We start from the raw sequence: 18,455 nt of genomic DNA, 5'->3' as shown, positions 1-18,455 counted from the left end.
AGTCATCTGTACTAGGCTTTCCTGGTATGCACTATGAATGCCGCTTATCTCAAACACCAGCTCCTTGGGAAAACACCCCTGAGACCTTGTCTCTCCATCAGAGCTGTGAGGGTTGCTCATTTTATGACCCAGACACTCCCACTTTGTGCTGAGGTGACCACTTTATGAACTTGATGACATGCCAAAAGAGACTTTTTTTTTTTTTTAAAGAAAAATCATGGTAGGATTGTATGGACTAAACCCTTGTCAGGAGTACTGGAATGATCTGTGCTGGTCTGTGCTGGACTAATGAGGCATGGATGTAAATTGTTCCTCCAAACAATGCTTGACAAACCCCTGTAATTCACTTACATTTTCTCTTTTTAACCCTTCAAAGGACCTTCAAACCCTTTCCAAAGGGGACACATTGTAACATTGTATATTCACCACCATCTGTGCTCCTTGAATTGCAATTCTAAGACCTTCCAATAAACACTTAAAACCTCATCTGCCCTATTTGGATGGAAATATATATTGAAAGTATCAAGTAAATATTCCAGTTGGATTTTACTGAAGCAAGTGAATGTAAGATGGACGGCTGGGTAGTATATTAGTAAGCTCAGAAAACAAGCCAGCAAGCAAATGCCTGAACAGTCAACCACCCCGCAGAGCTAAGAGACTTTCTGGTCCGATCACAAAACTTGGAATATGGTCTGAGCAGTAATGACGGGAGGGAACGGTTGTTTTCTTAGGTTTGGAAATTCTATTGTGTGTAGGAAACCAGAATCTTTCTTCTTACCAGAGTTGGTTAAACGATGTATTTTGATATGTGGAACTTCCTCAAACAGCATAAGAATGAACATCCAATTTTGTCTATATAAAATGTTTTCACAGCATAAGGGCAAGAAATGGCATGTTTAAAGTCCCTTAGCAAAGGACACTAACAAGGCATCGGAGCAGTAGTTTCAATTCTTCCTTTGGGTTTCTAGTACTGTCGTGTTTTTTTTTTTTTGTTTTTTTTTTTTAATTTTGCTGATGCACGCCAAGTGTTACTGAGCCCCACCCAGGTACAAAGGAGCTGTTATTAAATAATAAAGGAGCATATATTAAACTTAAAACAAACAAAACAAAAAAGCCGATCAGTTTCAACTATAAGCTACCCAGAGGCAAAAAAGTATAGAGCAGCATGATGTTCTGTAGTATTAGATGGTTATATATTCACTGTCTAAAGGCATTATAGTTTGGCTTGCATTTTCCTATCATAAGTGTACCAGTGCCTGGTGTTTCTTTTTCCTTTTTGCCAATACGGTCTCAGATAGCCCGTCTGGTTCCGGTAGATGCACATATCCCAGAAAAGCTTTCAGAGTTTGTTGTTTTGTGTTTTGTTTTTCACTCATCCACTCATTACTGAATCCTATATACCTTTGTAGGTTACTTCTTGAAATAATTTCAATCAATTAAGAAATACAGTCACAATTTTATAATGTTTGGGCCTTACTCTGGGATTTCAGAAAGCCTTATATTTAGTAATGAGTTGCATTTACCAGAAGGCTGACATAATTCTAGACGTAACTGAGCACAGAAGGTGGGCACCGTCGACACTCAGTAGTTAGTTACTACAGAAAACTAAAACTAGTGCCTCTGTAACCAGGCCCTTCAAGTCAAAGTCCATGCTGTACCCTTTGGCCAGCCGGATCCCGCTGGTTTTAGCAACCGACTCTGAGGTCCAGGAATGCGTCCACGTGACCTCTGGTGCAGGGCTCAGAGCCAACCTGGCAGTGGTCCCAGGGCCCAGCCTGTGAGTTCAATCGCCGTGCTCACTTTATCAAGATGACCTGGAGGCCCCGGCGACTCCGCCCGCGGGGCAGAGGGTGACACGGGGTGTGACTTGGCTGCGGCGGTCGGGGACCGCGGCCAGCACCGAAGATGGCGAGGCGGCGCGCGCTCAGGCGCTGCGTGCAGCTCTTAGCGTCCTCGGCGGAGCTGGAGTGGCGGGGCCGAGGGCGGAGGAGCGCGGGCGGAGGGCGTCTGGGCATCGCCCGCGGCTCCGGGGCGCGCTGGCCCCCGGGATTAGCGACCTCAGCCGGGGAGACGCCACGCCGGGCGCGCCCGACCGCCCTAAGCGCAAGGTGAGCCCGTCCTTCGCCCCGCCCCTCGCGATCTGGCTCCGCCCCTCCAGCCTTTGCTCCACTCGCCCCGTTTCTAACCCCGCCCCTCGCGAGCTGGCCCCGCCCTCAAGCCTTTGCTCCACTACGGCGCCCTCATTAAGTCCCGCCTCTAATCCCGCCCTTCACGAGCTGGCCCGCCCCATCTCTTCTCCACTCCGTTCCCCCTCTAACCCCGCCCCTAGGGAGCTGGCTCCGCCCCTCCAGCCTCGGCTTCACTGTTCCCCCTCTAACCCCGCCCCTCGCGATCTGGCCCCGCCCCTCCAGCCTTGGCTCCACTCCGCCCCGCCCTCTGACCCGTTCCCGCCTCTAACTCCTCTCCTCGCGACCTGGCTCCGCCCCCAAGCCTTCGCTTCACTCCGTCCCGCCTCTAACCCCGCCCTTCAGCCACGCCCCCGACATGGCCCCGCCCCCTGCGCTGCGCGCCGCCGGGAAGCCTCCCTGCAGTTATCTTCAGGGGAGGTGGTTTCCGGGGCTGCGGTTCTCCTCGGCAGGTTCGCGCCTTCGTCGCGGTATCGGTGTGGAGCAGCCTTTCCGGGGCTGTTTGGACAGCTCGGAGCACAGCGGGTTGCGATAGGTTTCCACTCCCGAAGTCCTGCCTCCTCCTGGGGATGCTGCACTTGTGAGTGGCAGGCTTCTTTTGAATTACCGCACCTCAGGAGTTGCGGCGCCTGCATCTCCGGAGCCGCTGGGGTGAAGAGCCACCGTGGTTTTAGTCGTCTAGGGGAGAGTCGCCGTATTTGGGACCTCAGATCCCGCCGTTCCTGCATTCCAGGTTGCAGCTCTACGGTACGAATTCAAGTGGGGGGTCTCTTCGTTTGGTTACACGTAAATGAATGGGGTCCACGACTGAGCAGAGCAACTTATTTCGGCTCCATCTGTAGTAGTCACCTTCCAAAATCCATCCCCAAAGCATTCTTGCTTTTTTTTTTCTTAAAGTAAATGTAACTTATTTAACCACAGAATGAGCAAATGCAGGAGGCAGGATGGGGAAGGGTGGCGAGAGTCGATGTTTTTTCCATTTTGTGCTTGCTTCTTCGATTACTGGAGGCGGTTCAGATGGTCTCCCCTTCCCAAGGAGCGCGGTATGACCCTGGTGGTATGAATATACTTTCACTGTCTCCAGATGAACCTGGATGATGTGTGACACTCAGTCGGACCCAGAAAACGTTAAGGGAAAGACAACAGTCAAGAGTCTCTAAAGAGCCGGGGACTTCTTGCTTTGCCCTTACTGTAGGGTGCTTTATAAATTGTGATACCATGACTTGGGTACTTTTGGCTTAGCATGAAATCAGAAAGTCACTCTTGTGACACACACTGCTCTGTAAATTAATAAATAAAGTTTATTAACAGATGGAGGTGTAACAGTTCCGTTTCTGTTTTGTCACATTGGGTAGGAGTTACTGGTTACAATATGGCTTAGAAAGAAGTTACATAACATCAAAAGAATGATTATCTGGATCTTAGAGCAGTCTGTATTTTAAAACACTTTTGATTTTTGTTGTAAGAAAATATTAGCTTTGTTAAAGAATTTTAGGGCAAGTTTGTGTGTTTAGAATCAGAATCTAAGAGGGATTGAGGGTTTAAAACGGGTTTATGTCAACTTGGAAATATAGCCATACTCTTCAAAGGTTTGGTTTTGTTAACGTTTCTGCAGACTTGCTAGCTTCATGAATTTATAGCAAGTGTCCAAGTGACAAAGTGTCTCATGCCTTTACAGTGCCGTTTACAGTTCCAAATGGACTGGACAGATTCTACATTCCAAAACGGAGTCTTAAAATTTGTCCAGTATGACTGTTTGAAAGACATTTTACCATAAGCAGTCCATCATAAGGTCTGGGTTGTTTTATTTGATAAGACTTTGGTTATACTTCAGTTGGCTCCTCATCCCTGTTTGTTTGAAAGAAGTCTTATGTTCCTTTAGATAGTCATTTAGAAAGCCAGGGGATTTTTTTAAATGGAAATTTAGTTTATGTTTGGAATTCATATTTGACTTTAAATTTGTTTTCTCTTTGTGCTTTTTTCCTCTCAATGGTGCCTGACTATAGTCAGTTTTCCCGTTCTTTTTCACTCTGTGGGATTAAGAATGTGGCTGCGTGGAGCGCCCTGCGTGGCGGGGTGTTTAGACTGAAGCACATGCAAGTAAAATGTGTTTTAGTTGAAGTATTACCAGGGAGATGAATTGTGCTCTTTTGTTAAAGATCATTGAAAACCTATAAAGGCATATGTCAAATTGGCATAAAAATCAATTCCAGCGATTGCCACTGTAAGGTTCAAGTAATCTTTCCTTCTAATTCCTGCTTGTCTATAACTTAGTGCTTTACTTGACATTTTTTTTAATGTAGTAATTACTGATTATGTATTTATTTTATTAATTGATGATTATAACAGATTATATATATTTTTGGATGGCCCCAAGTATATATATACAGTAGACATACACTGTCTATTGTCAACTAACTAACAATATAAAATAATTATTATAACTTAATCATTTTTCAAGCTCTTTCAAGGTGCTTTAGGCCAACAAGTCAGGTCCAGGTTAGACATCTGAAGCAGTCAAGCCAAGATAGCTCAGTACAGGTTACAACACTGCACCCTCAACTCCCAGCACTCGGGAGGCAGAGGCAGGCGGATCTCTGGGAGTTCGAGACCAGCCTGGTCTACAGGAGCTAGTTCCAGGACAGGCTCCAAAACCACAGAGAAACCCTGTCTCGAAAAAACAAAACAAAACAAAAAAAAAATTAAAAGTTGGGAATAGTCACTATCATTGGCTATGAAGGCGTAGGACTACAGTTAGATGGATCAGCATAATTCAGAAGTGTGATTGGAAAGCACTTCTTACTGCTGGGTGTGGGAGCGCATGCCTGAAATCCCAGGGCTTGTGAGTAGGCAGCTAGGCTTGGTTACACAGAAAGTTCCAGGCCCGCTTGGGATACTAGTAAGACTGTATGACAAAAAGAAAGGGGAGAAGGGAAGGGTGAGTTCGGCTCGGCACGTTGGACACCTCTTTGCTCTTTATCGGGGCAGGTTTTTGTGTTTTATGGAGTTGGGACCTTCCCATATTAAGGAGCACCGACATACAAACAGTAAATGTCTGACAAATTCTGTTTGATTTTTGTAGTCCTCCTCAGTTATATGAATAAAGTTGTGAGGGTAAAGAGACACTTGGCTTTCTCGTTGTTATTAACAGTCCGTACACTGATTCTTGTCAGTTTTACTCAGCAGACCCCTGCCCTGCAGCTATTTGATGACCACAGAAATTTGTTTTGGAAGTTAACTTTCTGTGTTTGAAGTCCCTTTGCTTAACCTACAAAGACGTTTGTTCTTTTATTAAGTGTGTGTTTTAGCTTGCTTAGAGAGCTCATGGAAAGCTAAATTTCCTTCTTCCACTGTAGTAAAAGTAACTAATAAAAGATTGAAGTATCTGGTTTTAAATTCGTTTTTTCTTTTTAACTAAACAGAGTCCCGAACATGATGTAGAACATGCTTTTTCTCTCCCCTGTCCTGACCCTCTTCTGTGAGCGCTGCTCTAAGGATTTTTAGGTGACACCTAGTCTTGCTTATCTGAGGATAATGAAGGGGAAGCATGGTTAATAGACAGTCTAGACTCCTGGACAGATCCAGACTCTGGGAACACCATACGACTCTATGGTCTGACTGGCTCTGCCTGTAAAAAGGTCACACATGCGATGGTTCTTATCATGGGATAGAGAGTCGAATGGGAAGGAACCCTGGAGAGTAGGGACTTGGTTCAACTTCTTCAGCTTGCAGGTCTACTTCTCTCCTAAAAGCTGAGCTTTTATGACATCTCAAACCTGGGCTGTTACCATTTCACAGAGGTGATCTGCTTTAGTATTGTTGAGGGAATGTTGATTCCTTCAGCTTGGCTTGGTTTTCTACGTAAACATTTTATCTGTTGTATGTACATGTGTGCTGTTTGTAGCCTGTTGATTTTTAAATGGGATTAATGCTGATGCACATACGTTGAGTATCCTTCCAGTGAAGAATTTCACCTAATAAATTTTGATGTTCTCAGCAGCACGGTTATGCACAGCCTTGTAATTTCTTTTTGCATGGCCGTTCAGATATTTTCAGCTCATGCGGAAATGGTTAAGACAGCCTTTTACCTTCGATTTAGTGTAAGCGGCCACACTTGGTAAACTTTGTTGGCTACAAAGGATGCATTTGTGTTGTTGAGGAGGAGGCGTCAACATTGGAAGAACCAGGGCTTTGCAGAATTCGGGGCTCCCAATGTGAATAATAGGAAGTTTCCCAAACTAAATACAGGCTCCCTGCCTGGAGATGTCTTTCTGTGGAAGGATAAAATGCGGGCTGAGCTTACGACATCTTTTCAAAGCAAGGACAGTATCTTCAGGGCACTGTGTACATTTTCTTTTCATATGACCGAAACACAGAATGTTATTACTTATTTGTTAATGAATCATTGATCATCAGTTGATGTGTATTTGTATAATTTCAATTCAGAACAATTAAGTAATTAAAGTAGTATAATTTGAAAAGCATCTAAGATTAAAAGAGTATTTTTTCTTTTCTTAAAAATTTCTTTAATTTTATTGTATGTGCTTTGTTGTGAGGATGTCAGATTCCCTGGAACTGAGTTACAGACAGGTGTGAGCTGCCATATGGACGCTGGGAATAGAACCTGGGTCCTCTGGAAGGGCAGCCAGTGTTCTTAACCACTGAGCCATCTCTCCAGCCCCCCGAGTAATTTTCTTTCAAGGAGCTAGTGCTTAATGAATGTCAATTAAGAGCTTCTTACTTTGAAAAAACAGTCGCATTACTGAAAGACAATAAGGTGAACCTGTGTCTGTGTCAATACTGGTAACTCGTGAGCTGTTGGTTCTATTAGATTTAGCTTAATTGGTGGAAAGCACAGACTTCGGGGTTTGATCAGCGTGGATTATCCCGAAAGTCAGCTCTTACTAACATCTTGACTTTACGCAAGCTGTTGGTTGTTGTTTTGTAAGCTCTCCTAAACTTTCTAGATATGGCAGTTGTATTGGGGCATTTTGGAAAGTTGTTTGAATATGTTTCTCCTCCACATGGAAGAAGTGGAAGACTGGCCTGCTTGGACAGTGTATTTAGCACCATTCCTCGGTGTGGGCTCCAGGAGGCTTCCCATAGTAAGATCAGGGAGGACTCAGGGAGGATCAGGGAGTGATTTCCTTTCTCTTCAGCAGACTACTGGACCGGTCAGAACATGACCAGCATGGCCATCCCTTGCTGGAAGGCTGAAGATGGAGCTGCTCAGCTGGTATTATACCCTAAGCAAAAGAGGGGAGATTGGATTTTATGGGGGACTCTAACCTCTTAGCTGTTCCCCATGACTTTTTCACAGCTAATTGAGTATGTGGGAGTGCCCTCTGTTGACTTAAGTCTCTCTGTCCTTTACTTTCGCTTCCCTCTTTGATTCCACAAATGTTTGCTGAACACTCAGCACTTGTGAATTGCTGCTAGGCATTGTAACAAGCAATGTGAATTATTACTGATCTTTCCCCGCCCCCCTTGGCTTGGTTCCTTGGGAGCAGAGCCAAATTAGAGACTCAAGTGAGCTGAATCTGAGTCTGTAACTTATCGAACTTTATAGGTGGCAAGGTGGCCTTTCTACTCTAGTAACAGAATTATGGCATTTATGTAGGGCAGGGTGTGTGACTGTGGAAGAAGCCATTCATGATAGGCACCCGCAAAGCTAGCCTGAATTCTAGCACTCCAGAGAGACCCGCGGGACCTTCCTAAGTGCCCGAACCCCTGAGTACAATCGTGGTTCCACTATTCACATTCATCAGAACCAACCACGGGTCCCCTTCTGAGTCTTCACTCGGTAGCCTCAGGCACAGTTTAAAAATCTTCAGTGATGGTGGTGCACACCTGTAATCCCAGCACTCGGGAGGCAGAAGTGGGTGGATCTCTGTGAGTTCGAGGCCAGCCTGGGCAACACAGAGAAACCCTGTCTCCAAAAACAAGCATCTCCACAGTAAATTCTGATGTGCAGTCGGTGTCGATAACCAGAGGCGTAAGACTTTGTTCCACGCTGGACAGGAACTAGTCTTAGAAGACTATCAGTCACATGCTGATCCTGGTCTTTGGCTTTTGTTTTTGGTTTTTAAGATTTATTTACTATGTATACAGTGTTCTGCCTGCATGTACGCCTGCAGGCCAGTAGAGGGCACCAGAACACATTACAGGTAGTTGTGAGCTACCATGTGGTTGCTGGGAACTGAACTCAGGACCTCAGGAAGAGCAGACAGTGCTCTTAACCTCTGAGCCACCTCTCCAGCCGCCTAAGATCCTTTCTTGACAACTTGGTTTGACCAATGAGAGGAGATGGGATGTTCTGGGATGAGCAATCTTTGATTGAGGAGGCTAGACACTGAAACACTGTAGGGCATGATATATCTAGAGCGATCTGACCTCGCCTGGCTTTTGTGCTGTGGGAAGTGCTGGGTCACTGAAGTTTGCAGTCTTTGCTTTCAGGGGACGGTGAAGAGAGATGAAGGGAATGGTAGAGATTATTATTTTCAAAATCAAGGGACTTTCAAGTGGTGCGGGATAATTGTCTGTATTATGTCAATCATGTTTTAAATAAACGCTGATTGGCCAGGCAGGAAGTATAGGCGGGTCAACCAGACAGGAAGTAGAGGCAAGGCAATGAGAACAGGAGAATTCTGGGAAGCAGGAAGCTCCCTTGGCAGTCCTGCCCAGACCACTGAAGAATCAGGATGTGACCTGCTCCCTTGGAAAACAGTAGAGTCATGTGGCTAACATAGATAAGAATAATGAGTTAATATAAGTTATAAGAGCTAATACAAAGCCTGAGTTGATGGGCCAATCGGTTTTATAACTTATGGAGACCTCTGTGTGATTTTCTTTGGGATTTCACAACTGTGGGAACCAGGCAGGACAGAAACCCCAACAAGCCGGCTCTCATGTTACATTCAAGGCTTGTGAATCTAGAAGGAACTCTGGAGCTGATAGGAGATCTGGAGCTGGTACAGTAGCCTTGGGTAAAGTAGTCTTCTTATTTTTAAGATATGTGTGAATTCTCAGAACACTAGGATATCTGTTATTCAAATATAAAAGTGAAGGCACATTCTAGAGCTGATTCCGTTTCTTTTTATTTATGCCATTGTCTTTAGTTCAAATATATATCAGTGTTGGAGGGTAATAAAACAGTGGTTTGTAGTTACTGAAGATTTACTGTGTGCCCGAGACTGGACTAAAAATTATGAAGCTAAAACAGGAAGGAATATGAAAGTGGCCAAGTTTGAATGTATGTATGTATTATGTATGCATGTAACTATGTATGTATGTATGTATGTATTATGTATTCTTTTGGTTTTTCGAGATAGGATTTCGCTGTGTAACAGCTCTGGCTGTCCTGGAACTCATGCTGTAGACCAGGCTGGTCTCGAACTCACAGAGATCCACCTGCCTCTGCCTCCCGAGTGCTGGGATTGATTAAAGGTGTGCGCTACCACTGCCTGGCGGATAGCCAATTCTTGGTAATTATGTTGTTTTAAAACATGCTTGTGTAGCTTACTACATGCTCCTCTCCCTGTTCATTGGCAGCGTGTACCGAGTCGATCTTATAGGTCTCTGCCTGTTTGAACCTCGGTGGTTTATTGGTTTGCCTGAAACTGCCGGGGGGCCGCATTCAGGTGCTTGGTCTGTGCTGAAGAGGCCTAGATGGTTGAGCAGGGTCTGACCTCAGCAGTGCCTTGGGCCTGGGCTCCTTGTAAAAATCTTTCCTGCTTGTTGTAGTCGCTTTTTCTCTACCCCTTTCTTTTAAAGGATGCAACCCCTATGGCACCTTGAGCAGAGTGAGTCTGCCATTCGGCCACTTCAGAAAGTCAGCTCTGGGCGCCGGCAACCTTTAGTAATTTGCATGTTTTATACCCCCCCCCCCCCACCCCATGTCCAACACACACACACACACACACACACACACACACACCGAGTCCCTTGTTGGCAGATGTTCAGGAGGCTCTGAGTCCTTTCAGCATCACGGACCCCGTGTGTCACATGACCATCCGTGTGACCTACTTGCCTTGTAGGGTTCCTCACTGCTCTGTGAACCTGGGTCACTGGTGCTGGAAGTGCTTTATTCTGAAGACTACCGTGTTCCTCCTCCAAAGCTGACCGTCTATACACGACAGGTAGCAAGGCAGCGTCTGTATGGCTGTTTGGGGCTTAGAGTGAAAGCTTCCCCCGACCCCCTTCCCCCTTCCCGTAGGACTTGGAAAACTAGATGACTAGTCGTCATTCAGTGTTTGTTAAACACAACACGACAGGGCTTTAGCACGGTCGCTCTCTGGTTATATCTAGTGTCAGGTTTGCCGTACAGCCTCCTCCGCAAGGTCTTCTTGTGCCCTGACAGACCACAGCCTACTTTACCCCGTGACGTCCCACGCCCAGTGCCTGCTCTCAGGTAACAGTCCTCTGCCAAGCTCTCTCCAGTTGGCTCAGGAAAGCGGCTGCACAGAGAGCTTCCTCCCAGGCGTGGTGAAGTGGGGCGGGCGGGCTGGCTGGAGCGAGTACCAGTGAGAGGAGAAAGGTGTTGGTAGCCGGAGCTGAGTCTTGGCGTAGCTAAAGGTCGTCACAGTCACAGAGGTGGAAGGGACGTCTGCGCTATGGCCCAATCCTCTCGTTTTATAGGCGAATGAAAGCGAGCCAAGTTAGCTGACTTTTGACACAGAGCTGGAGCACTAAGCCAAGTCAAACCGAGCTGCGCACTGCTATCCTCTCATCCCGCGGGAGCTGCGCAGACACCCGTGCTCCATTTCTTCTCGTGGGTTGCGTTTGCACAGAAAGGGTTTTTTTTTGTTGTAGCCGTGACAGAGTCAGCGGAGGAAAGAACACACGTTTTGGAGCCATGCTTTGGTTAAGGCATTGCTTTAAGGAAGAGCGAAGAAGGGACTTTTAAGATCATTAGCATATTTTGAGCTTGGTTCAGGATTTCTCTGTGCTGTAGTGCAGGTTGACCTGGAACTCACAGAGATCCACCTGCCTCTGCCTCCCAAGTGCTGGGATTAAAGGTGTGCGCTACCACCACCCGCTAAGTTCTTTGTATTTGTTTTTTTTTTAAGTTTTATGTATTTTATGCACTTGACTGTTTTGCCTGCGTGCATGTATGTGCACCATGTACGTGGAAGAGGGTGTGGGAGCCCCTGGACCTGGAGTTAAGGATGGTCATGAATAGTGGCTGAGAAACACACCTGGGCCCTCTGTAGGAGCAACAGGTGCTCTTACTCACAGGGGCTTTTTTTTTAAAAATATGTATTTATTTTGTTTATTATGTATACAGTATTCTTCCTGCGGGCCTCATTTACAGATGGTTGTGAGCCACCATGTGGTTGCTGGGAATTGAACTCAGGACCCCTTTGGAAGGGCAGACAATGCTCTTAACAGCTGAGCCATCTCTCCAGCCCCCCAGGGGCTTTGTTTTTAAGCTGTTGTTTATCTTGTTTGGTTGCTTCTAATTGTTATCAGATCCGTGCTTTCTTACTTACACAAAAGGAAAACTATGTAGAGGAGTCAGCTAGAGTGTTCATATATTTTAGTGACGTAAAATCTTTTAATAGGCTGTGAAGTGACTTTTGGGTCAATGTATTGAATTAGCCTTATAGCTAAGAATATCTAAAGCCCTTGGTAGTGTGCAGTCAGGACACCCATTGTTGGGACCTCTGTTGTCAGGGCACCCACGGTCCTTGACTCCTTTTGCGAAAACGTGTTCTCAAATTTATATTCCAAAGAGTTGAATTATACTTTGCACTTATTCCTCTCAGAATTTACTATTGAATCTTACATACTTTTGCTTGTTTTTTTATGTCAGTTATTTGTCCAAGTATTTTTTTGTCTATAACTAGATTAGAATTTTATGAGACAAATTTGAATTATTTTTAAATATGAGCAAATACGGAAATATGATTTCCATAAGGTGTAAGGAAGCAAATGTTTTCGTAGTTTGTCACATAGAATTATTAAGGAAGAAACAGAAGAACCTCAACACATTTGTCTTATATTTTGAGACTGTCTTTCATCTGGGAAGCATCAATTAGGCAAAAATGGCATCTTTTTTCACTCTTTTACCAAATATAAATCCTAATACATGTAATAACCCATGTTTATCTGGTACCTCAACATGCTAACCCATGGTGTCATTTGTTCATTTTAGTACTGCAGAGAGGAACACATTAAAACAAGGAGCCTGGGTTCTTGTCTCCTTTGTTAAGACAGATGTTTAGACGCGTGTTATATGTGCCCATATTTAAATGTATACTGTGCATGGATACTGAACATTGTTATAACTCACATAGGTGTGTTCCTGCATGCTGTATAAGCTCTTTCCTATTTGCTTGGTTTTCCCGTAGCTTCTGAGCAAACCCTATTAGGGCTGAAAGGACAAGTTAAAATGTGGCTGACAGATAATGCCGTGCTTTCTGGTTGGTCGCGTGGCGCAGCGAGAGCCCTGCCCACAGAACATTTCTCCGCGGCGTGGGCAGGTTCTCCGTGCCCGTTGGGGTCCCTCCCGGCGTCTTCCTGAATCCAAGGATGGGGAGAGTTCGCTCGACTCCCCTGAAGTTCTTTATAGATATTTCAGAGAGTGGGATGTTGGTATTTTTCTAACCTATGCTGTCTAGCATTGTAGTAAAAGGACCCTTCTCTTCAAATCAAGTCAGGGTGAACAAACATAAAATTCTAAGTATGGCTTTTTTCAGTGTGAGATATGAAAATATGGTTCCGGTATGTTCCAGATGTGACCAACATTATTGTTGTATGATAGTCACTGGGTGTTTATTAAATGTCTGTTGTAGGAATTCTAATCTGCTGCTTCATAATTTCATATGCGAGCATTGAGCCCCAAATGTATGTTGTACTGCTGTAATTTTTTTTCAAACTTCTCAGATGATAAAGCAGTACATTCAGTTCTTGGGAGTAGGCATGTCTTAAATGTCAAATGTACGAGGCATTTCTGAAGTAGAGAATTTTTGTTTTTAGAAGGCATTTTACCCATCTGTGCAGTTATTGAAGTAAAATATTTGTCCTTGGCCGGCTTCTCTTCACCAAATGTCAGGGTTCAGACCTCCCTTTGGTCAGAGATGTGGGGGCTGAGTCCCGGTATTGGATAGGCGATTAATATTCAGTGTACTTGGTGTTTCCTGTATGAAACTGACGTCTTTTTGTAACAGGTTTGTGTTTGAAAAGCTCAAATACAGAGCTTTTCAACACATACAGCTCAGGTCTAGCTTTCTCGTCCTTCCACCCAGTGTTTAATGATGCCCTTTGCGCGACTGTTGCTATAGACATGAGCAGAGTGACGAGAGGCTGGTGTTGGGGAGGGAGAGGCCCTCCCCACATGACTCAGCTCCCAAGCTGGCTTTGTGTGTCTCCGTGGCGCTGGGCACAGATTGTCATTCCCACACTGACTCAATGGCCTCTCGGGACGTGGCCTCCAAAAGCATCATTCTAGACGGCCGTGGGTTAGTCCTGTCCATCCTCTCACTCTCTGGCGGCGACCTGCCTGCGTGTGGTGATGTCACAGGCAGTCCTGTGATTGCCCATCTTCATGCAGTCCCCTTCCCATCCCACAGATGCAGACAGTCACACGTGACGTCCCTGTGGGGGCACTTGGTGGTCTCGAGGCAGGAACGAACATATTCAAGGCACACAGGGCAAGGGCTGGTGTCGGAGGCAGAAGGGACACAAGCAGCCAGAACCCTAATAAGCCTTTCTGAACCGTCCTGCTGACTTTTGCGGGTGAAGCCTTGGAGGCCTTTCTCTTTGGTTTTGTTTGCATGAGATTTGTCTATAAAGACCACCCCTGAAGACTGCACATGTGTGTGTTTATGTAGGAGTCACAGGATACGGTATAATGTGGGGATGGTTGTTTGGTGTGCAGACACATTCTATAGATTGATTGGGGAAAAGCCTGAGGATCAGAGGCAGGAAAAGGAGCCGACACTGGGGGGAAACTGTTGTCTAGGGAACAAGCATCACTCAGTGTCTCTCTCCCGTTTTACCCTCCAGACCCCTCTGCTCTCACCGCCATTCTGAGCAGCGTTAGAGCAGCCTGGATCCCGCCGTTGTCCACCGCCATTTGGGGGCACGGACTTGTCTACTTGGAGTCTTGCTTCCCTGTGCTGCCACTGTTTCAAACCCGGCAGTTCAGACTGGGCTTCTGCCAGGTCTGACTCCTTCCACTCCACGACCCCATCCCCAAGCTTCCAAAACATCCAGCCATCCAAATGCCCCCACGTCTTCCTGATTTCCGCTTCTTTACTGGCTTGACTCTAGGATTTATTTTAATGATTTTTCTTCTTGGCTGTTGTCTCATTTTCTATTGATTGAGTTATCTGCTGTTGAGTATATAAATTAAAAACTGGAGATTGGCCAGGCCGTGGTGGCACACACCTTTAATCCCAGCATTTGAGAGGCAGAGGCAGGCGGATCTCTGTGAGTTCGAGGCCAGCCTGGTCTACAAGAGCTAGTTCCAGGACAGGCTCTAAAGTGACAGAGAACCCCTGTCTCAAAAAACAAAAACAAAAAGCACACTGGATTTTAGAGCTTCCTGGCAGCCTTAATTTAAATGAAAGTTGGTACTTGGCTGTTAGTGGCTTCTTTTTTATACTTAGTAATCCAGTTCTCTGGCTCTAGGGTTAGGTTGCCTTGCCTTGCCTCGCCTCGCCTCGCCTCCCCTCCCCTCCCTCCCTCCCTCCCTCCCTCCCTTCCTTCCTTCCAAGAAGGGTCTCTCATGTAGCTCTGGTTGTCTTGGAACTTGTTATGTAGAACAGGCTGGTTTTGAACTCACAAATATCCATCTGTCTCTGCCTCCTGAGTGTTGGGATTAAAGGTGTGCGCCACCACCGCCCGGATTCTAAAAGACCCTTTTTAAGCATCTTCAATGTCTGTGGTTGCCCACAGTATAGACAGCCTTCCTGATGTGGTCATTCAGGTGAAGGGTGGCATCCTCCTCTGAATAAACCTTTCTTGGTTTGTATGTCCTGCCTCCACGGGACTGCTAAATATCGTTCCCCCCAAACCTTATTTTGGTGTAGTTTTCTGGTCTTTGAAGCAAAATGCTTGTTTTCCTTTTTCCCTTTTCACTGTATTTTACAGGCATGCCAAAATTTAATTAGTAAGTACAGTTACAATCCGTGTCTATATTAAAAGGTGTGTAAATACAGAGACATGTAAGTATATGTAACGTGTGCGTGTATACATCACAGGAACTATTCATTATCACGGAAGGGTGCGTGAGGTCCGTCTGCATAGTAACATACACTTATCTACACTCATGGCCTCATCTGATAAATGAGCTGAACTTTAGTGAGAGCCACTGCCTTTGTAAAGGCTTCGGGCTAGGCTTAACTTTGAAGACATAAGAAGTGAGAGTGTGAGAACTGAGTGTTAGAACATAAGGAATTTCGATGTTTGGTAAGTTAACCAGCCTAGAGAGAAAAGAATTAGCATTCATGTGTACCAAGCACTTAATGTACGTTATATCATGTCATCCTCTGAACCTCCACAGGGTAGGTGATGATCTTATAGGTGAGAAAATGGAGCATTAGAAAGGTTGTTTGCCTGAACTAGGAAGCCTGCGAGCCCCTCTCATGGCCAGGCGCGCCCGGAGAGGCGTCTGGGCAACAGTGTGTGTATGCTCGGGCTTTTGCTAGCTGCGCTGTGCTTTCTTTCACCAGAGACTGTTCTGCAGGCTGACTGTTCACCGTCACATTAGAGGAACAAAATCGGGGCCGCTCTTCCTGGGGTTCATGGTCTTTTTCCTTCTTTCTCAGACATCTTTCTATCTAATCACTCCTGTAGCCATGAAAATAACATTTGGTTTTCTGTAATTTGTACTTGTTGTTATTGTTGTTTGTTTTTTAAGGGTTGTAAGTGTGTAGATGTGCATGTGTTGATTCTAAACCAATTAGAAAGGAAGTGTCTACAAATACAATCAACAGGAGGGCAATGAAGTTCTTCCTAGCAGGTAACGTCATGCTTTTAATGTGTTATTTTCCATTTCTAAATATTTTGGTCCTGCCTGATTCACAATCAAGGACTTCAGTATCTTGAGGATGGGTGGTGGCGGCTGTAGAAACAAGTTCGGGGTAGCAGCTAAGGTTGTCTGAGGGGTGTGTGCCCAGGTTTCCAAGTGCTTTCATTGACTTGGATGTTTTCATCTTCTCGAAAACCCTAGGAGCCAATTTTATAGATGGGAAAAACCATGATGAAGAAAAGGTGGGGAATGTATTCAAAGCTAGGATACTGCGGTGTCTTGGCTATCTTGTCTCAGTTACTTGGAACTTATGTCGTTACTAGGTTAATTAATGTGCTGTCTCCTTCCTCGGTAAGGGGACTCTTACTCTCTGGGGGTGGAGTTACACATTATCGTCAGTACGAGAATAACTAAGCTCATCATTTAGTAAGGTTATATGTAAGTCATTTGAATTACTGAGGCATCATTAAGAAACTAATTGGGGGGGCTGGAGAGATGGCTCAGTGGTTAAGAGCATTGCCTGCTCTTCCAAAGGTCCTGAGTTCAATTCCCAGCAACCACATGGTGGCTCACAACCAACTGTAATGAGGTCTGGTGCCCTCTTCTGGCCTGCAGGCATATACAGACACAATATTGTATACATAATAAATAAATAAATATTTTTTAAAAAAAGAAATTAATCGGGTCTTACTTTATTGTAAGACCCATTTATAATTATGAAAATAAGGCTATGGAAAAGTGCTCATGTTAGTTTAGTTTTTGGGTTTTCTGTGACATGTGCCGGAGAGGAGCACTTTAAAAGAACAAGTCGTTGTGGGTCACAGGGGTTCCAGTACATGGTAAAGGGTTCCATGTTTCTGGGCCTGGGGGAGGCTGACGCCATGGCAGACAGGCATGTTGGAGCAGGGAGGCCGGGGAGAAGTAGGAGCGTGTCTCTCTTCCAGAGAACATCCTTCCATCCAAGCAGGTACCAGCTTTCGTAATTCCTACACCTCCCAATGGTCAATGAGATTTTGAATCCTTCTGTTGATCACTTCAGTGATGAAGGCAGAGCCCCCGTGATCCACTCTTTTCTCTGGAAACGACTTTGTTGGGAACCAAACCTTTAACACATGAGCCTTGTTAGGGGGTGTGCTTTGTATCCGTCATAATAGTGCTTCTGTTTACTCTGCAGAATGACACTGAAACAGACAGCATTCTGTCTAGCTGGCTAGGGAAACAATGTTGTTTAAGTGACGACAGGGAAGGGACTTTTGAAAGGCTTGGCTGGTGTGTTGTTCCCCAAGGCAAACGTCTTTCTTTTCATCAAGTAGTAATACTGGATTTTAAAATTGTTTTTGCAGGAAGAACATTGGAATGAATACAAAGAATACAAATAGTATCTTATAAGGTTGGGCAAATATTATTGACTGAGAATGATACTAATATGCTCTAGTGACTGACTTTAATAGGGTTTCTGTTGCTGTGAGGCGACACCATGACCACAGCAACTCTTATAAAGGAAAAACATATTTGGGATGGCTTGCATTTTCAAAGGTTCAGTCCATTACTGTCATGGTGTTACTTGGTGGCATGCAGGCAGACATGGTGCTGGAGAAGGAACTGAGAGTCCTGCATCTTGACTTGCGACAGGAAGTGGTCTGAGACACTGGGTGTGACTTGAGCATATATGGGACCGCAAAGCCTGCTCCCACAGTGACACACTTTTTCCAGTAAAGCCACACCTGTTCCAACAAAGCCACACCTCCTAGGAATGCTACTCCTTATGTGCTTGTGGGGTCCAGTTCCATTTAAACTACCACAATGACTTTTTGTCAAACTTGGTAATCTTCCTTTTCCTTTTTTTTTTTTTTATTTTATTTTCCTATTTAAAGCTTCTCACCAAAGGACATGGAAGAAAATGAAAACAGCCAGTCTCCAACAACAAGCTACCAATATCCCAAAGAAACAGTAAGGAAGCGCCAAAATTCAGTACAGAATTCAGGAGGAAGTGTGTCTTCTAGGTTTTCCAGAAAAAGCTTCAAACTGGATTATAGACTAGAAGAAGACGTAACTAAGTCAAGGAAAGGAAAAGATGGGAGATTCGTTAATCCGTGGCCAACGTGGAAAAACATCTCTATTCCAGATTTCCTCAGGTGGCTGATAATGGAGAAAGACCACAGCAGTGTCCCAGGCTCCAAAGAGGTAGGCAGATGGATCCATTTCTGAATGCTTTGTGTATGCGTTAAATACACATGTGTGTGTGCACGCACACACGCACACGCACACACACACACAACTTAGCTTTTCTG

At 45.1% G+C, this 18,455-nt stretch overlaps 1 protein-coding gene across 3 annotated transcripts in view; it reads left to right on the top strand.

Annotated features, from left to right (window-relative positions):
- Positions 1-1,908: 1,908 nt before the first annotated feature.
- Positions 1,909-18,455, top strand: part of LOC121434776 (N-acyl-phosphatidylethanolamine-hydrolyzing phospholipase D) — a 32,866-nt gene continuing 16,319 nt past the window's right edge. Inside the window, exons 1-3 of one of the 3 annotated variants that reach the window (XM_041633746.1) lie at positions 2,067-2,108; positions 2,639-2,933; positions 18,039-18,348. In XM_041633746.1, the coding sequence (XP_041489680.1) occupies positions 18,055-18,348 (294 nt within the window). In that variant the 5' untranslated portion in view covers positions 2,067-2,108; positions 2,639-2,933; positions 18,039-18,054. Of the gene's footprint in view, positions 2,109-2,492; positions 2,934-18,038; positions 18,349-18,455 lie in introns of those variants that run through there. The other 2 variants (XM_041633747.1, XM_041633745.1) reach the window with 2 other exon arrangements.

The sequence above is a fragment of the Microtus oregoni genome, unplaced genomic scaffold (assembly GCF_018167655.1).
Source record: "Microtus oregoni isolate MIOR12 unplaced genomic scaffold, Mior012 000044F_ref0000062, whole genome shotgun sequence".
NCBI classification, from domain to species: Eukaryota; Metazoa; Chordata; class Mammalia; order Rodentia; family Cricetidae; genus Microtus; species Microtus oregoni.
The sequence above is the reverse complement of the archived record's forward strand: the minus strand, read 5'-3'. Positions and strand labels throughout refer to the sequence as shown.